The sequence below is a fragment of the Mastigoproctus giganteus genome, chromosome 3, assembly GCF_048544385.1.
Source record: "Mastigoproctus giganteus isolate SK-2022 chromosome 3, ASM4854438v1, whole genome shotgun sequence".
In the NCBI taxonomy this organism is placed as follows: domain Eukaryota; kingdom Metazoa; phylum Arthropoda; class Arachnida; order Uropygi; family Thelyphonidae; genus Mastigoproctus; species Mastigoproctus giganteus.
In genome coordinates, this window is record NC_143577.1 from 243,262,286 (window position 1) to 243,282,615 (window position 20,330).

Consider the following 20,330-nt stretch of genomic DNA (forward strand, 5'->3'; position numbering starts at 1 on the left):
TGGCTTTTTCCATTGATACTTTATTTGTATGTATGTCTTTTGACAATTGTACTCGATTTGAATGTCTTTTGGCAGCTGTACTCTATTTAAATGCCAGTTTTACTCGATCTGAATGTCTTTTTACAATTGTACTCGATTTGAATTTTGGCAATTGTACTCGATTTAAATGTCTTTTGGCAGCTGTACTCGATTTGAATGTCTTTTGGCAGTTGCTACTGACATGAATCTGGAATATCTATTCGCAATGACTCCTTACATGTTTACATTATTACCAAATTAAAATTGCATTACTATCCATTAAATCAGAACTAACCATGACATAAAGACAAAAGAAGCATTCGATATCTTCTACACTACTGCTCAAAAGCTAAGGCGACCACCCAAAATCGCAAATACATTTTTAAAAGTAAGAATAAAACCAAATATCGTTATTTGATTCATTTATGAAATAAAACAATCTTTGTCTGATCCTAAACTAAAAAAAAAAAAAAACAAACAGCTTCCGTTCATATTGCTTTATTGCAACCGATAAAACCATTTGAACTGTTTAAAATGGAACGTGCATTCATAGTGGCATGGAGCGAGCTCTATCTCTTAATGTACGTATCCACAGACAGCATCTCTATCGCTACGTACAAAAGCATTTCGATGTAAGAAAGTAACCGCCAAAAGATATTAAAATTCGTGCCAATATAACTGCCAAAAGATGTTAAAACCCATGTCAATATAACTGCCAAAAGATATTAAAAATCGTGCCTATATAACTGCCAAAAGATCTTGAAATTCATGCTAATATAACTGCCAAAAGATATTAAAGAAACTTGCTGCGTTATCTGAACAGATTGATTATCTCAAGTTCGGATAATCGACAATCTTCTCACATATTAACCAAACAAAGACAAACAAAGAAATGGTATGTTGTAGTTCAAGCTTCCTCCAACCGATGGTGGTATAAAGAGTTCAAAGAAGAACGTGAGGACGTTTACGATTACCCAAAAAAGTGTGTACAGAAGTCTATAAACAATGTTACTAATAAAAATAAGGCCCGTGTGCCAAGCACGCGCGGTAGATGGTTTTAAGTGAAACATCCTTGGGGAGAGGGCGCTGAATCTCTTTAAAAGTTACAGCTGTCACTTACAGGCTCCGCAAAAACGATAAGTGTTTGCCTTTTATTTACATGATTGTTATTTTATATTGTACTTAATATGTAGTCATATAGTTATAGTTACGCCGGTGATTTTTTATTTTAATTTAGTTCCATTTTTCTAGCCATTGTTTTTGGATATAGTGGTAGGGAATTCAAATTTTTTAATTGAGGTAGCTAGGTAGCTCTAACGCATAATTATATAGTAATACACTTCACTGTTTCTATTTAATAGTTTCTATTCAAATACTATTGACATTTAATTTATTGATTTTATTAATTTAAACTACCATGCCCCAGACTAGAGCAGCAATGCAACGGGCACAAAGTGGCAGGAGTGCTGTGACTCGGGGGAGAAATGAGGGGGCCAATTCTCCAACGCATCACAGCCTAAAAAAATGTGCAACTTGTGAAATGTTTGCCGAACTCTCTGGAACGGAACATGATATTGCCATGGGGGATGTCTTTGTGTGTGCGCGATGCAAGGAGTGTATCGAAATCAGGCAACAACTCAGCGTTCTTATGGGCCTATATGAGAGCTTGAAGGACAGGGTGGATGCCCTCGAAGGAAGTAAATTGAGGGGCCCATCAAGCTCTCAGCTGCCCACATCAACGCCAGAGCTTGCACTTGGTCATCACGCAACACAGCGGCAACCCCTAAGGCAGAATGCGCTGGTCCCACAGGAACTAGTAGTTGTTGGTGACTCTATTGTCAGGGAAACGGGAAACATGCTTTGTAAAAAGGATAGGTGGAACAGGACCAGGGTATATCTGCCAGGGGCAAAGGTTGATGACGTTATAGAGCGGATATCATCTTTTAAGGGCACAAAAGGTGATACAGTTGTACACGTTGGCACTAATGATATTAAGAGTAGGAGACCGGCGGAATTACTTAGCAAGTACAGGTCACTGCTGAAAAAAAGCCGTGAATTAGGGTTGAACTTGAAAGTGTCTGCAATTCTGCCCAGACACGATAGGAGGGAGTATATGATGAGAGCCTTGTCGATCAATTCGGCCCTGGAGGGATTGTGCAAGGCTCAAGGGGTAGAATTTTTTTTCAGCCTGGACTGTACTTGTTAACAGGAGAGATTGCTTCTACAGGGATGGGATACACTTAAATAGAAAGGGTGCCAGAATATTTGCTGATGCTATGGAGGCAATGTTAGGTGAGTCGGAAAACTGCTAGTTTGGGGGGATACAAAGACTAATAGTTTAACAGTAATCGCAGGCAGAGGTTCACCTCTGCCTGCGATTACTGTTAAACTATTAGTCTAACAGTAATTCATAATCATATAATCATAAGAAGCGACCTGGAGCGAGGGGTGTTGGGGTTTCAGGGACGGATGGCAGTCATCATGGATTAGTTGGGTATATGGGATGTGTTAGGGTAACCAGGAATAGGCATAGGAGCATGTATGCTTGCATGTATACCAATGCTAGAAGTATAGTAAATAAATTTGATGAATTTGACGTGTTGGTCAAGACATCAAAGGCGGATATTGTTGGGATAGCAGAGACGTGGTGTCACAAAGATATAAGGAATGCAGAACTGGAATTTGGGGAGTACAATGTGTACAGAAAGGGAGGGGGTGTTATGCTGTTAATTAAGAAAAACATAAAATCAAAGGAAGTGCACCCAGTTAATATAGATGAACAGTGCTCTGTTGAGTCAGTTTGGTGTGAGATAAGCACTGCGAAAGGAAACATAAGAGTAGGAGTGTGTTATAGGCCTAATGACTTGAATGAGTACAATGAACAATTGTACAGAGAAATAGAGTGGGCCAGTAAATCAGAATGTCTTATAATGGGGGATTTTAACTTCCCAGATATTGACTGGAACTTGTGGGTTGGTCACTCACACACTAGTCAGACTTTTGTGGATTTATTGGATGATTGTTTTCTGCAGCAGCATGTTCGAGCGGCAACCAGAGAAAGTAATACTCTTGATCTGGTTATCAGCAGTGATCATTCGTGTATTAAGAATTTGCAGATGAAGGAACCACTAGGTGGCAGTGATCACAGTGTACTGATGTGGGATTTACTTAAAGATTTAGTTACCATTAGGGGTAAGGAACGGGTTTTTATTTCCGTAAAGGTGAGTACAGTGGTCTCAGAAAGTTTTTAAATTCTCAACAGTGGGATCAACTGATGATGTTACCAACAGTAAATTCTAAGTGGGAAGCATTCAAGGAATTAATCGTGGAAGCTACTAGACTTTATATACCGATTAAGAAATATCGTTCAAGGTTTAGGCCTAAATGGTTATCAAATGAACTAATGAGACTCGTGACAGAGAAGAAAAATGCATGGGATGCATATAAATTATCAGGTGACGCAAAAGCCTGTGGCAGATATAAGCTAGTCTGTAATCAGGTCACAAAGGAGGTTCGGCAGGCGAAGGCGGATTACGAGAAATCTTTGGCAAAAGATGCTAAGAAAAACAGCAAGGATTTCTTTACTTATATAAACTCTAAAAGGAAGGGGATGAATATGATTGGTCCACTTGACATCGATGGTTCGACTGTTGATGATCCTGCTCAGATAGCAAAAAAAATCTGAATGAGTATTTTGCATCTACATTCACACGTGAGGAATTATTAAGGTTTGAAAATGGAAGAAGGTTATCAAATTGTAGCAGTGTGCTTAATGATTTTGTAATAGTTGAAAGCAAAGTGGAGGAGAAATTGTTGAAGTTAAACATAAGAAAGGCACCTGGGGTGGATGGGATCTATCCAGTTATTTTAAAGGAGGCAGCAAAGCAACTAAGCAAACCCCTAGCCATAATTATGAGAGCATCCTTGGACTCAGGGGAGGTTCCCACGGACTAGAGATGTGCAAATGTGTCCCCAATTCACAAAGGTGGATCGAAGGGTGACACGAGTAATTACAGACCAGTTAGTTTAACTTCTGTTCCGGGTAAAATAATGGAGTCGCTGGTTAAAGATGCATTGCAGGATCATCTAGACAAGACTGCAGCAATAATTCAAACACAGCATGGGTTTGTTAAGGGGAAGTCTTGTCTGACAAATTTGATTGGTTATTATGATGTGGTCACAAAGGAACTGGATGCAAAAAATAATTTTGATATCATATACTTGGATTTCAGGAAAGCTTTTGACACTGTTGCGCATGGAAGACTACTATACAAATTGGAGCAGAATGGTATTAAGGGTAAGTTGCTACAATGGATAAAAGGATGGTTAAGTGGGAGAAGACAGAGGGTGGTAATCAATGGGTGCTGCTCTTCGTGGACTAATGTTATTAGTGGAGTCCCACAGGGTTCGGTGTTGGGTCCACTGTTGTTTTGTGTATTTATCAATGATATTGATGAAGGTATATCAGGCTTAATGTCGAAGTTTGCAGATGACACAAAGGTTGGCAGGGTTGTTAATGGCAGTGTGCTACTGCAACAGGATCTAGATAATTTGGGCAGATGGGCTAAGAAGTGGCAACTGAAGTTCAACCTTGACAAATGCAAAGTACTGCATATGGGTAGAAGTAACCCCAGAGAAACGTACCAACTGTGTGGTAGTACACTTAAGGTGGTAGAAAATGAAAAAGACCTGGGAGTAATTGTGCAGTCAGATATGAAGTTTTCTGAGCAGTGCAGACAGGCTGCTAGGGCGGGTCATGGGGTTTTGTCAATGATATATAGGAATTTTGCTAGCAGGGAAAAGGAGGTGATTGTCCCTCTGTATAAGGCAATGGTCAGGCCACGCCTTGAGTACTGCGTACAGGTCTGGAGGCCTCATTTTAGGAAGAATGTAGATTTGCTTGACCGTGTACAGAGAAGAGCAACACGATTGGTGAGGGGAATGAAGGGATTCTCTTACCAAGAGAGGCTTAAGTTCTGCAAATTGCAGTGGCTGGAGACTAGACACCTGCGCGGTGATCTGATTGAGGTCTATAAGGCCTTGAATGGGTTCAGCACGCTGAATTCTGATGGGATCCTTCCACTTGTTCAGATTACCAACCTACGGGGACATAAGTTCAAATTAAGAAAGGACAGATGTAGAATAGATGTGCGGAAATTTGCCTTTAGCCAGCGGGTGGTTAATAGCTGGAACAAACTTCCATCTGTCGTTGTGGAAGTTGATAGGTTGAATAAATTTAAGAAGGAACTGGACAGGCATTTGGAGGGAATGGTGTGATTTTTTTTTTTTTTTTGGCTGATGCTGCATAAGCTCCTACACTTGCTTTCTTGCATCATGTGCCACTACTACTACTAGTACTACTACTACTACATCTACAATGGATTTATGATAATTCGGTACTCTCGAGAACCCTTTGACTTCGGCATTGTTGAACACTCAAATTTTATTTTCAAAAATGATTGACGTGAAAACATCTATAGTGGCATTTAACAATGGAATGTAACGAAAATGCGAGACGTAAAAAGAAATTGTTGACAAATATTTGTATTGTTTTAGTCATATGATACTTGCATTGTTGCAATCATACTTCCTGCAGTAGTAACTGCACGGCTGTGGCGTTATACTATTCAACAAATGGCTACAATCAAATGAGTAATTAGGCTTGGATTTCGCTAACCTCCTATCAGCCAAGGATGTTTTCACATAAAATAAAACATCTTTCGTGCGTTCAGGATACACACACGGTTTTTTGTTGTGGTTTTCTAATGCAGTTCAACGAAATTCAAACGAATGGCGTTTGAATTTTGTAAATCGGTACATTAGAACTCTAGATATCATATCGGTAACGAAAAATTCATTAGCGCGCTCTAATCACACTACTAGTGAGTGCTCGGCACAGATTAGTGGTGGGAGCCGCGGATGACGTAATCACTTCTCTGACGCATTTTCCGTTTCGCATCAATAATTACAAAAAGAGAGTCCCTTCGTGCCAAGAGCCAGGTCCTTGCCTAAGGATTCCAGAAATATTTAGAAGAGTTATATAAAATATAAAACTTGGAAGCACTTAATTTATCTTATATTTTCGTTTAAAGCGCTACGTGAGCGTCCCTATCTTGTTTAGTAAGAAAGAAAAAATGGCATTCTGTTATCCCAAAAGAAAAAAACTGCATGGCTGTAGTGCTGAAATTCCTCAGAAAACTTCAGTGGATATGGCAGCTGTAGTATTACATTGTTTGCCCTAAATCGAAAGACAAACAAAACAGGGTGACGTAAGAATTCTGCAGTACCAGCCCTCATCAATCTTCTTAACACCAAGTCCACATGGAAATACGTAGATTACAAATACCAGACATAGTTGCTGTTGGCTGATAGTTGGACAGTAGAAGTAACAGATCGATTCTTTAGCTCACCATGTACACAAAAACCGGAAGATATTATCGATAATTACCAGAACTTCAACGCAATGCGATAGATAAAAAAAACAATTTTTATCAATATAGTACTCGTGGATGGACACAGCTGCATAACACATGTTCAAAACTCATATCACTACGCCGGGTGAATTTCCAAGCAGATAATTTTCAAATTTTTAATCTTACAGCTATATTATACTTAATCTGATTCTAAAATCACTTTTAACAAAATTAGGGGGCCCCATACATTTATTTTGACAACTGATACACTGACTGGCCAGAAAATTAGAAACCTTTTGAATTAACGCAAATGTATGTAGTCACGTGATATGATTACAAGGTCCTTGGTATCAGTGGATGCGTACTGGAATTCTTTATAACAGTTAAAATTCCGCCTTCATTCATTTTACTTCTACAGGATAATGATCCATAAATCATCGATAGAACACTATAGGCTTCCCTGGTTGCCTGTTTACACTGCTCAGAAAACTTCATATCTGCCGTATTATAATCCCCAGATCCCTTTCTTTCTTCCTCTACTATTTTTAATTCAACCCCAATAAGTGTATAATTTATTTTGGGGCTGCTGTTCCCCAAGGGTACACAATTTGCTGCATTAAAACACTTTTCTGACCATGATTGCAGCCTGTTCAAGTAATCCTGGATGAGTGCTGCTTGGTACTGATCATTAATTACTTTACCAATCTTTATTTTCATAAAGATTGGTAAAGTATGAATTTCAGAATGAATATCAGAAACAACAGTGGTCCAAGAACCGATCCTTAGGGAACCCCACTTGTGACTTTACACCAATCTGAAGAATATCCACTAATCACAACACTCTGCTTCTGCCCTGCAGCCACCCAGAAATCCATCTAGAATTTTTCCAGAAATCCCACCATGTTCCAGCTTATACACTAACCTCTTATTAGTCCCTAATGAGATTAATGAGGTTAATCAGAAATCTCTACCAAGTCCAAAGATGCTCTCATAATTAACCTCAATACATCCCCTAGCGGTCTCCCTCAAAACTACCGGATATATGTATGGTTTTTTCTCCCGGAAACTATGGTTTTTCGTCCAGAAAGACAGTATATACGTAGTAATATGCCTTAGTCGCTGATGCTCTTAAAACCCTACTACAACAACATCAATACATCCTGTGGCTTCCATCTTCTCCTCCCCATATAAATCAGTGCTCGAATTTGAAAATACACTATACTGCCAAAAGTCTTGGTACCTTTTGGATTTGGCAAATGTGTACCATAGCTGTCATGTCAGGAATCGGCGAAATAGGTCAATCCGTTGAACCTTAACCCACCTATTGTATTACCCAGGTCCGTGCAAATGGGGGATGCATTGGATGCGCCTTACCTCGGGCCCCCTAATCTAGGGAGACGTCAAAAGGCTCCTTAACCTATTTAGCATCCGGGCCCTGGTATTACCAATCCATCTGGTCGTACCATTGCAACAAAACTGCGACGTAGATGATGTAACCACCAAAGGGAAATCATGAGTATATCACAGCCGAGTAAACTGAAGAAACTTAAATAAAGAGACCGGTGGGTGCTCAGAAGAGTGGTACATAGACCTTCTTCGAACCAACAGTTCGGGGAAGCTTGATATTCGTACAAGAAAGATATGTGGGGAGCTGGCGAGATATCGCAACGTCTAATGCACAGCGTCCATCTGGTTGGTACACAACCCATCGTAATCCGTTCCAAATATCAAATATTGATGATCGGTGTCTAGAAGAACTCTTTATGATATTGATAAATGGTTATTTGAAACATGCAGAAGTTCGTTACTTTTGACAGTACAGTGTATTTTTGTTTTTCTTGTAGGCAGTGGGGAAAAAAAGTTGGCGAAGTCTGGAACGCTGTGTGGGAGTTGAATTGGATCAAGAAAAAGTGCTCATTAAGTAAGTACTCAGAAGGCAATTTAAAAGCGTGTTGAAAGTTTGTAGCACTCTTTGTGTTAAACAACTCGTCGAACAAGACGGGCTTCTGTTTATGGTCTATTCTCAGAATCATTTTGCCAATTAAAATACAACAAGTACATTGAAGCTTTTCCACCCTCGTGCTCCGCCCATTCTCCTTCTAGCGTACCCCAAATAGCAGCAACCAGTTACAAGCTCAGTCATTCGTGAAGAGGAAATCTGAGCCCCTCACGAGAGAGAGAGAGAGAGAGAGAGAGAGAGAGAGAGAGAGAGAGAGAGAGAGAGAGAGAGAGAGATTCAGGTGCAGACCAAAGTAGTACCGATATTAGGAAGGCTTGCATTTCACAGCCCACAAGGAAGTTGAAGACATTGATAAACAGACTTTCTTAGTTGGTTCCGGGTAATCAACACCCGATTAGTGAGCGTCACTAGTGCTTACCCCTAATTATGGTGTGAAAAGATCTGTTTGTTGACCCTCTAATACTCTTTTACTTCTGGTACATCGGATCCGAAATCAATATAAATATCAGGCTACACTGGAGGAAAATGTTTATTGATATGTCTTGTCTGCTCTTTTGATAACACCAAAAATACCAATGGATTGAAAAACTATACAAGCAAGAAGTGGGTTGCTACTTCCCCCTACTAACAATGTCCTTGAATTTTGAGTAAAAAAAGAATCTCGAAGTTAGGCAATGATCTGTTAGTGTGTTCAAAAGCTGGTTTGTCATTTGCGAGACGAGTACTCTGTAATTATTCCTCGCACATTCCAACCTGACACCTGAAAATTCATCCCCTATTGAAAGTCTCAATAAAAGATATTGAGTCGTAAAAGATTGAAACCCGAATCTTTTCAAATATTTCAATCAAAGGTTAAGGGGAGAAGTTCAAAACTTAAGTTCATCCAAGTTGTAATGTGTTCTTCGCGAAGTATGAGGGACACAGAAGAAAGGGTCTGATGCTCTTTGCATTCACCACCGGATAAAGTGGAAAGATTTTGATTAAAGAGTCATGTTATTGGAGTTATTGTCAGTTTAAACTCCTGTATCAAGATTTTAATATTTCGCTCAAAGATATCCAGAAGATAAACTGATAATGACTTACTTCACCAAAGAATATTTTGAATCTTCCATATTGCAATATATACACTCATGAGTCAGAACATTATTACCACCTCTATAAGTGGACGCATCCCACAGCACCTGAGAGTGAAGTCACCAACTGGAGCAACGTGAGTGACGACACGGTTAGTGAAGGTGCAGCGGTAATGGTCCAAAGAAGAACGAAACCACCACTGGTTGACGGTTGAAGTGAACGACAGTTGGCACGCGCTGTTCGGGGAAATGGAGGTCACGATTAATGCCAGACTACAACCGGAGCGCACAGAGAAACGTTTCCGAGTACACCATTCAATGGACGCTTCTGCGGATATGCCTATGGAATAGGCGACCTGTTCATGTCCCCAATCGTTATCGATATCTCAGCCTACAGTAGTTACAGGAGCCATTATTTCCAACATTTGACGATTAGAAAAGAGTTGCATGGTCTGATGAATCAAAGTTTCATCGCGCTCCATCAGCTGAAGATGGCGCTGACAGAGGAATGGACGATTTACCGCAAGAACTTATCAATAACATTGTTCTAAGTATGGACAGGCGGTGCAAAGTCTGCATCGACTTAGGGGTAGCCATATCTCCTACTGAGAACCACCTCTTCCCTTTGTTCCATCTTTGGCAGTGATGCATCTGTATCATGGCAGCCAGTGTTATGTTGCCATTTTTGAATAAAGTCCCTCTGTACCGTTTCGTTTCCGTTGTTGTGTCTGTGTTGTTTCCTCCATCATTTCTGTATCTCACGAGGTTCCTTTTGTATGCTTTTGCCATATCCAGGCCACTCCTATGAGAAGCTACAGATGAAAACCTGACTGGTCCTTAAATTTTGCACACCAGTGTACTAAATATAATTCAATATATCAGATAGATTGTGGAACACTTCCCACTAGTTTCTGACAAGTTTCAATGGAAATATTTTGCCATTCTTTACTCATCTGGGCCCTCGTGGGTAGCACAGTTGGTAAAACTGGGTGGTAAAGAACTAAGTTCGAGTCCAGTCGGTGACGGGAGAAATTTTTATGGGTTTTTTTCACAACGTGGGTGAGTTAGTCGGTCTCATGTGAGGGAGTGTGGTTTTTTCTCGCGGAACTCGGATTTTTTGTCCAGCAAACAGAAAATTAACCTCTATCAGAACACATGGCCTTAGTTGCCAATTCTCCTAAAAAACCAACAACAACAACAATCATGGTACAGCTTTGGACATATTGTGATAAGCATTCTCACCTTCAATATTGTGCTTCACAATTAGGACGATGTAGCCTGCATGGGACGACATTTTCTCTTGGCTCTCACCATACTCAGATTCTTTCATTAAAAGAAAACGTGGGATATAAGCTGCTTGTAGAAAAGAATTATGACTTTGTCACTCTTAAAAATTGAAGAAGAAAGTTTAATTAAGCCAAGAAGTTTGGGACATTATATGATCGACATGGCAAGATGGATTAAGGTCAGAATAGAAAAGGACACCTAAGTTGTTGAATCTATCAGTACTTGCAATTACTGGAGAGAGTTTTCAATATAATAATTAGTAAAGACGGTGGGTCTAATTGCACGATTCGAGCAAAAGAGATAAAATTTACATTTCAATGGGTTTGGAAACAAGTTATTTTTATTGAGCCATCGTGAGATGGAACCAAGATAAGATTGAAGTTCATCACTCAGTTGAAAATGAGATAACTTTTTAAAGTTTAATATCATCTGCATAGTTTCCACTCAACATTAAAAGACCAAAATAAAGTTGAGAGATCATTAATGTAAAGAATAAGGAAAAGAGAATCCAAGGGATTGAGGAAATCCAGTAAAGGGATCGTAGACCATAAGATGAAAGCTTGAAGTATAGAAGATCAATATGAACAGAGTCAAATAAATGTGAACATCAAAAAAATGCGAATCAATTTGATTTGATTGTCTAAATTAGTTCGTAGGAAATGGGAGAATAAGGCCAGATTTCAAACAATTGATTTTCTGGAAACATGATTATTGATAAAAGGATGAAGGAACTAAGGTATTTATAAAGTAAAGTAGAATTCAGGAATTTTCGCAATTGTATTGAGTACAGTCGATATCTGCTAAGCATAACTTTCTCACCCTGTTTTATTTAATGAGATGATATAAGCATCTTTGAAAGGTGAAGGGTAACAACCATGAAGAGGACAGTAATTGAAGGGATTTATAAGAATTGGGCCTCCAGAGAAACTGCATTACTTGAAAAAAAGGGGGAGGGATATCAGGAGCAGTGAATGGCTGGGCGTCATCAGTAGTGAGAACTAATCTACCAAAACTAGATTCGGACGAATAAAAGGGATTAGAATGTTATTGTTCGGGAGAACAAAGTTCCGAAAATTAAAAGTAGCAAAACAGATTAGCAATGCCAAGAGGACAGCTGATTGAGATATTCGAATCATTAATTAACATAACAATTATGAATTATCTCAATAGCTGATTGAGACAGCATCATACCGGTTTGGAGCTCTCGTGTAGTTGTAGAATCGCTGTCCTCAGCGATTGTTGTACAGTTGTAGAACACAGTTGTAGCATCGCTGTCCTCCCCCACACCGGGTGAAAGAACCTGAGTTCGAGTACAGTGGATGACGTGAAGAATTTTTATGGGCCTTTTTTAACGTGGCTGAGTTAGTAGCATTGTTTTTTCTCTCCCGGAAACTCAGGTTTTTCGTCCAGCAAAGAAAATTGGTCTCGGAACACACGCAATTTACAGACAATATGTACGGAGCGATATGGCCTTAGTAGTTGATACTCCTAAAATCCTATTACAACAACAACATACAACAGCAAGAGATTTGGCTGTTTTGCTGGACGAAAAACCCGAGTTACGGGAGGGGGGGGGAGAACCTTGTTATCCACGTCTGAGACTGATTGATTCAGCCATGGAGCGAAAAAGCCCATAAAAGTTCTTTACATCATTGATGGGATTCGAACCCGAGCCTTTTCCACCTGGTGTAGGAGGACTGTGGTGATACCAATGTGCAACCGTCTATCTTGGTAAAGCTACCCTTTCGTTCAATTCATAAATTTTTTGGCCTTTCTCTGTACGGTGTACCCGTCCCAGCAGATCTACATCCTTACTAAAAAAAATTAGGCTGCCAAGCCTATTCGCAATACTCAAGATGCAGCCTAACCATTGCCTCATACAAGAGGATAAACATTTCTCTATCCCTACTAGCAAAGTTTCTGTATATCATTGATAAAACTCCATAAACTGTCCTGGCGGTCTGTCTGCATTGCTCAGAAAACTTCATATATGACTGCACACTTACCGCCACCGCCAAGTCTTTTTCATTTTCCACTACCCTGCGTGTAGTACCACAGAGTTGGTACGTTACTCTGGGGTTACTGCTATCCATATGAAGTACCTTGTATTTGCCAATGGTAAATTTCAGTTGCTATTTCTCAGCCCATCTTCCTAATTTTTCTAGATCTTGTTGCAGCAGCATCCCTCCATAACCAGCATTAACCAAACTGCCAACATTTGCATCATCTACAAACTTAGACATTAAGCTTGATATACCTTCATCAATATCATTGATAAATACAGAAAACAACAATGGGCACAGCCCTATACTCCTCTAATAACATTAGTCCATGAAGAGCAGCGTCCATTGATAACCACTCTCCGTCTTCTTCCACTCCACGATTCCTTTATTCAAAATAGTAACTTGACTTTAATGTCACTGCTCCAATTTTTAGAGTAGCATCATAGTATCCAAATCAATTGGTCAGACAATATTTCCACTGAACAAACCCATGCTATTATTTTCCTGGAACAGAAGTTAAACTAACAGGTCTGTAATTACTCGTGTACCTTTGATCTATCTCCATTTATGAATTGGGGATACATTTGCACATCTCCAGTCGATAGGACCTCTCCTGAATCCAAAGATGCTCTCGAAATTATATGAAGAAAGACAAATTTTGGTCGGAAACCTTGTATTTTAATTAAGATTATTCAGTAAACTGACCGAATCTTCTTTTGAAAAAAAATATTTTTAAGACCCAATAAACAATTTTAATGTTAAAAACTAGGCATCATATGTCCATATTGTTGTAGTAAGTTTTCAGGCGCGTCAATGACAGAAACCATATTGAAACATATATATTATGTCTATAGATGGAGTATGTTCTGTGGTCAATGCCCTTGTGGGTAGCACAATTGGTATAATCACCGTCCACCCTGACACCGAATCCCGTTCGAATCTCGTCAATGACGCGAGGAATTTTTATGGCCTTTTTCACTAGTTGAGTGAGTTAATCGGTCTAAGGGGAAGGTAACATGATTTTTTCTCCCTCAAACTCGCATTTTTCGCCCAGCAAACAACAAATCGACCACAGACAGGCGCAATATGCAGACAATATAGGCCTTAGTTACTGATGCGCTTGAAATCTACCAACAACAATTGTGGTAAATTAGACTACATGTATTTGCAAACCTCGCTTTAGACAGACTAACTCAGCCACTCTGTGAAAAAGACCCATAAAAATTAATCGGGTCATTGAGGGGATCCGAACTGAGGTCTTTTCCATCTGGTATGGGGAGGATGGTGATTATACCTACTGTGCTAGCGAGGGTAGCAACTTCTGTTATGGTTCCTATCAGGAATGATGTGCTCATTAGCCTACATCGGAGATATTTATAAATTTGTTGCTATTGATTCATAAATTTCAGTTTATTAAAATTAATAAATAAAAATAAAAACATTACATCAGAACAGTTTTTTACGGTCTATCGATATTGATCGATTGACAGTAAAAAAAAAACAGCAGAACCTTCTGCAATTGATTTCTCTAGCTTGTCTAACAAATTAGAATGCAGTTAATATATCACTTTACTATTCTTAGCCCAAATATGCGCCCCCGAAGAAACAACCATAATACCCTCCTTACTGACAATAGTCATATGGAACAATTTCCAACACTGGAAAGCAAGTTTCTCAAGTCTTACTACTGTTGTTATGTATATAAACGGCCTATATGAAAGCATCTCCATAGATCACGAAGTGCAATGTAGACCCTGAACATGAAGCACTACAAACTCCTGCTAATCATCTTCGTCAGAATCTAGGAGAGTGGAACGAATCGGGGTGCAATTAAACATTCCTTCTGTTAACAACGTATTCAAAACTGGGCCTTTTGAGCAAAGTGGGAAAAGCAGAGACACTATCCACTTTAATACCAACGTGGGTTTTACAAATAAGAGCCAACTTTAGCGTCTGAAGACACAGAATGGTGGTCGTTCATTTCTTGGATTACAATGCACTTTGCAACTTCAGGGTCATAAATATCGTATTGGGAATCACGATATTTCATTATTTATAATTATCATTAGATATAATATCTTTATAATTTCTAAAGTTTGGGAGTGTTATTTTTGGTTATGCACTCACGAAAAGGTTGGAATCACTGAATTAGAGATTAATAAAGCACAAGGCGCAGGTGCACTGTTTCTTGGTTTAGAAAAGGCATGAATTAAATTTAATGAGTTTAGAACTACCAATTATCTGACAAGCGCTATTCAATACTGAAGACAGGAAATCATTTGAAGAAATAATAATTCTGCTCTGCCCTAGTTGTTTTAATGTAAATAACAAGGTACAGGACAATGATTCACAACCCGACTTTGTTCGATAATTCAGAGGGCAACAGATATGATTAGAAGAATTTTCAGGTGACTTGGAAATGATAACTTACTCAATATATTCGCAGTTATAACTGGGATTTGATATTTCAGTGAAAAAGCTTAAAATACTAGAAAAAATTAAAACATTTAAGGTCAGGCTTAACCTTATCACCAAACGATTAGCACATGTATATATTTTTTTAAATTTTGTTTTAAATTCTTTCCCAATGGCAGGTGGCGCATTTGATAATCGTAAACTAGGCATAGAAATATAATTGCAGTTAAAGCATAAAGAATGAAATAGAAATAGATATGGATTAGAAATAGAAATGATAACTTACTCAGAATTATATTCGCATTTCACGTTTAAATGTAAAAGCTTAAAATACTGGATTAAGTATTAATAATATGTCAGGCTTAAGGTTATCACCAAACGATTAGCACACACAAAATATATATTTTTTATTTTGTTTTAAATGCTTTCCCAGGTGGCGCACTTGATTGTTACTAGGCTCAGAAATATAACTTAAGGCAAAAAGAATGAAATAGAAATAGATATAAATTAGAATTATTGTTTATAAAAATCAGAGATGAGTAGGCAAATGGGAATGCTGTTTAATTTTATTATCCAGTTATTTTTAACTAATTGTCATTTGATGCAAATAAAATATGAAGAGTTAACATAAATCTATAATATTTTTTAATAAAATTATGTGATATGTGACACTTTCTGTGTGAATATAGTTAATTGGGAAAAAAGAATTCAAAAATAAGTTTCAGTGCTTTTTTGTTGTAGATGTGTGTGTTGGTAAGGAAAATCAACTGGATTAAGATTGCTTAAATCATACCTGCTTCAGGACAACTACATAAATCCTTCCATAACAAAACGCCATCAGTAGAGCTGGATACACAATGGTAGCGAAGTATATGAGTACCAGAAAATCGTACTTTATGATAGGAATAAACAAACAGCGACCATCTGGAACGGGTCCATTATTCCAGCCTAAAAGAGGCAATAGTCCCACAATCGTACCGAGAACCCAACAACACGCTATGATAATAGTTGCTGCTCGCCCGGACATGAGTCGGCTATAACAGAAGGGGTAGAGGATCGCCCAATAACGATCTAGAGTAACTGCCAGCAGGTTGAGAATTGAAATGGTACAGAGAACCACCAGTAGAGACAACATCAACAAGCAGGTCTTGAAAGAGTTCGTTGGCAATCCGATTTTGGTCATGATGGCAGATGGGATACCAAACAATCCCACGAGGAGATCAGACACGGCAAGGCTAAGAATGTAGAAGTTCGTCAACTTCCGTAACCTCCGGTCAAGTGCGAATGCTGCTACCACTAAAGAGTTGCCCGCAACTGCCATTATAGCTACGATGACCTCAAACAAGGTGTATGTCACCGGCAAATCGGGGTTTACCGCCATGTCACACTGATCCCTTGGCGGCTTTTACTACCGACCTTGGAAAATAGAGTCTGTACGCTCTCGTGGTTCGACATCATCTGGGAAGCCACGTGTTACAATCGATATTTCAAAAGTGCGTGGGCAAAGCTATGAAGGCCAACGTGCACATGCGCAGTTATGTTCATATATGTATATACTGTAATGAAAAGACTTCCACATAAAATACCAATAGTAGAGATCAGCGTTGCTATTTGCGCCATCTGGTTACTGTTTGCCAAGAACGCTGTGACGAAACTAGTTTTTTGAAATCATTTTGGGACTGAGGTGAAAATAAAAGATATTTTGTTTCATATTTGTGTTATATTTCCTTGTTTATGTATATAGCTCTTTCTATCGATAAACCGGAAGGAAGGAAGGAAGAAAGTAGTGTAGTTCCTGACGAATGACACACACAGAAACACAAGGACAAGTAAAATATAACCGCTTTCATAAACACTGTTTAAAATGTGGAATAAGCTGCAGATCTTTTTTTTTTTTTTTTTTATAAGACAGACAACGACATCTGTCGGCCAAAGATTGACATAAAAATAAGCACGATCAGACTCCCAGTATGAATTTAAAACCAAATGAAATTAAATAAAGTGATTAGTAGCTTAATTAGCTGTTTATTTGGATTTAAATAACGATTTTAAAAATATAATGTAAATAATGGTGACAATAAAACTCCCCGAGCCCAATTCTACAATCATTTAAAATTATCCAAGCACCGGAATGAAATAATAAATAAATAAAATAAAAAGTACAAGGCGTGAGAGAGAAACTATAAAAGTGAATAAAGCGTTGTAATTATGTGGTTTTATAAGATGATATGCAATATGAGATGGTTCTGTGCTTGAGTATCGTTTTATTACAGCTTGCTTGTTCCACTTGAGGCGTGTATAGTGGAGAACTAAGTAGATTATTCTTTAAATGACACATAATTGTCATACGAATGACCAATAAAGAGGAAACGTGTAACACCCTGACGCATATTGCTCGCATGAATCAGAATTTTTAAGGAAAAAGCTTTTATGGCTTAATAAATGATAAGTGGATAAGTGAAGGTAGTAGACAGTGACACCCGTTACACTGACCAACGTGGATAAAAATAAATCCTGACAATATTAATAATTGCACAACTTGCAATTAATTATTTATTTTTGGAGACTAACACATCCCCCATTTTGAAAGATAAATTTCAAGAAGTCGTTTTGAAAACTATGGCCAAAATTTCAGGAAATTTCAACAAATCGTTCTGAAGACTATAGCCAAAATTTCAGTAGATTATGCAAAATTCCAGTAGAGTCTGCAAAATTTCTGTACATTTTACAGAAATGATATTTGAAACGAACTTTCATTCTTTTTTCCTTTTACAGTTTCCAAACAAATCTAAATCGTGGAATTTGGGACAAGCAAGATACTGTATGTCGTGTAATTTATCCATTGAATCCATTTATCCACTGGACCCACTAATCCATGGAGTTTTTCTGTATCATTTTCGGTACTTCTATATTTTCAGCAAAAATTTGCATCTGATGGATAAATTAGTTGTGGGCTAATTTAGAGAACTGCTGGGATATCTCAGAGCTTGCAGAATAGGATTCTTATAGAGATGTTTTTGGCTGCTCGCTTGATCTAAATACATTTCATCTATTTTCTCTGATAGTATGGTTGTTTTTACTTTAAACCCCCTTTTTAAAATTGGACACCGTCAGGGATTGGAAAGTGCCAGATTTTAGAGAGGTATATCTGGTGGTCGAACAGTTTACAATAAATAAGCAGATTTAAATAACTATTAAGCACAAACAATTGAACTTATTTACATTTGCAAAGCCCTTGTGGTAGCACAGTTAGTAGGATCGGGCTCCTTCCCACATCAGGTGGAAAAGACCAGAGTTCGAGTCCTGGCGATGACGGGACGAACTTCTATAGGCCTTTTTCACAACGTGGCTGAGTTAGTCAGTCTCAGAAGAGGGTAGCATGGTTTTTGTCTCCAGGAAACTCGGGTTTTTCGTACATCAAACAGAAAATCGACTTCAGGACACGCAATTTATAGACAATATACATTGAGCAATATAGCTTAGTCGCTGATGCTACTAAAATCCTACTATAACAACAACAACTATAAACATTTATAATGACTATCTACTCCTTTGATTTTTTTTTGCAGGTTTAAAACTGCATGGATATCCTTTAGCTATATTGCAACTTTGAAAATTGATTTCGCATACAGGCAAAACAAACAATTTTGAGCACTTGTTTTGTCTGTGTTGTCCATTGAGATCACCTGTTATCCGATGAAGGACCAATTAGTCATGAAACAGATTGTCTTAAAAGTCTCACCCTTTAAACAAATGGCCAGTTAACATTTCAAGGTTAGCTAATTCCCTAGAGTCATAATGAATTGTAAACAAAATAATTTGCCTGTTCGTACGTATCTGGACCTGATCCTACTACAACAATTTAGAATCTGGAATTCCAGCAGGATTATTTTTAGAGGGTCCTGAAAATAAGTTTACAGATACTCTGAATTGAGTATCTGCACTCTGAATGTGTGGGTCCCAGACCCTGCGACCTTTTGGCCATGAAACAATTGCACCACTGCACCCTGGTAAATCCGGTTTCGATTTGACTGCGACCTTGATGATACCGAGAAAAATCTCGAAGAAATCATTCTCCACTATGGCCTCAGTAAGGTCATCAATTCAGTGACAGAACAAAGAAATAATACTGTACTTTTATTTTCTCCCCGGAGGGGAATTTTCCTGTTTGTTTCTAGATTTTTACTATATTGTAACATTCGTTCTATTGTACACGTTGCTTAAATATAGGACCATGTATTCTGTTTTGTGCAATTGAAAGATTTGTGGGAATGCGTTTGGAACCATAAAAATAATAATAAAAATAAAAAGAAAGAAAGAAACAGAATAAAAACTATATACACTAAGTAATCATTGAATTATGACGACCTACCTAATACCATGTTGGACCACCGTTCTCATTGCTGCTATGCGCCTAGGCATTGACTCCACCAGAGGTCTGAAGACGCCCGTAGGGGTCCGTAGCCATGCTGCCTGCAAGGCTTTCCACAGTGTCGGAATAGATTACAGTTGCGTGTCCATACGCCTCACTTCCTGTTCCAAAATATCCTACAGGTGTTCAATTGAATTAAAGTTAGGTAAATTTGGAGGCCAATCAAGATGAGTGATATCTTAACTATGTTCCTCGAACCACTCGTGCATATTGCGGGCACAATAACACGACGCATTATCGTCTTGGAGGATCCCCTTTCTGTCCGAGAAAAAATGCAACGTGGCAGAGTGCACATGGTCCCCTAAGAGCTGCCAGTAGACCTCACTAGTGAAACGTTGGTCCGAACGCACCAGGGATTCTAGTTCTTCTCAGCAAAACATACCCCATCTAAAGCAACCACAGCCACCTACCTGTATATTGGGCATTGTGCACGATAGGTCCATGGACTCGTATTGCACCAAACATAAAGGCGTCCGTAAGGTGTTGCACCAGGTATTTGGACTCATCCGACCAGCACACTCGTTTCCAGTACTCCAGTGTCCAACCAGGGTAGTGTTGGCACCATGGCATTCGCCGTTGACGATGATCAACTGTGAGGAGTGGGTGTCTCTTGAGTAGTCTGCTGTGAAACCTAATACGTCTGAGAGTGCGGCGTATCTTCATTTGCGATATTGTTTTTGCATTCCCCATATTGTATTGCAATGTCAGCTGTCACACAGTGACCTGCCG

The 20,330-nt window shown here is 38.7% G+C and overlaps 1 protein-coding gene across 1 annotated transcript in view; it reads right to left on the reverse strand.

Moving 5' to 3' along the window:
• LOC150088978 (adenosine receptor A1-like) overlaps window positions 1-16,605 on the reverse strand; it is a 33,841-nt gene extending 17,236 nt beyond the window's left edge. Inside the window, exon 1 of the mRNA XM_090370981.1 lies at window positions 15,963-16,605. Within this exon, the coding sequence (XP_090227107.1) occupies window positions 15,963-16,550 (588 nt within the window). The 5' untranslated portion in view covers window positions 16,551-16,605. The remainder of the gene's footprint in view (window positions 1-15,962) is intronic.
• Between the last annotated feature and the right edge of the window lie 3,725 nt (window positions 16,606-20,330).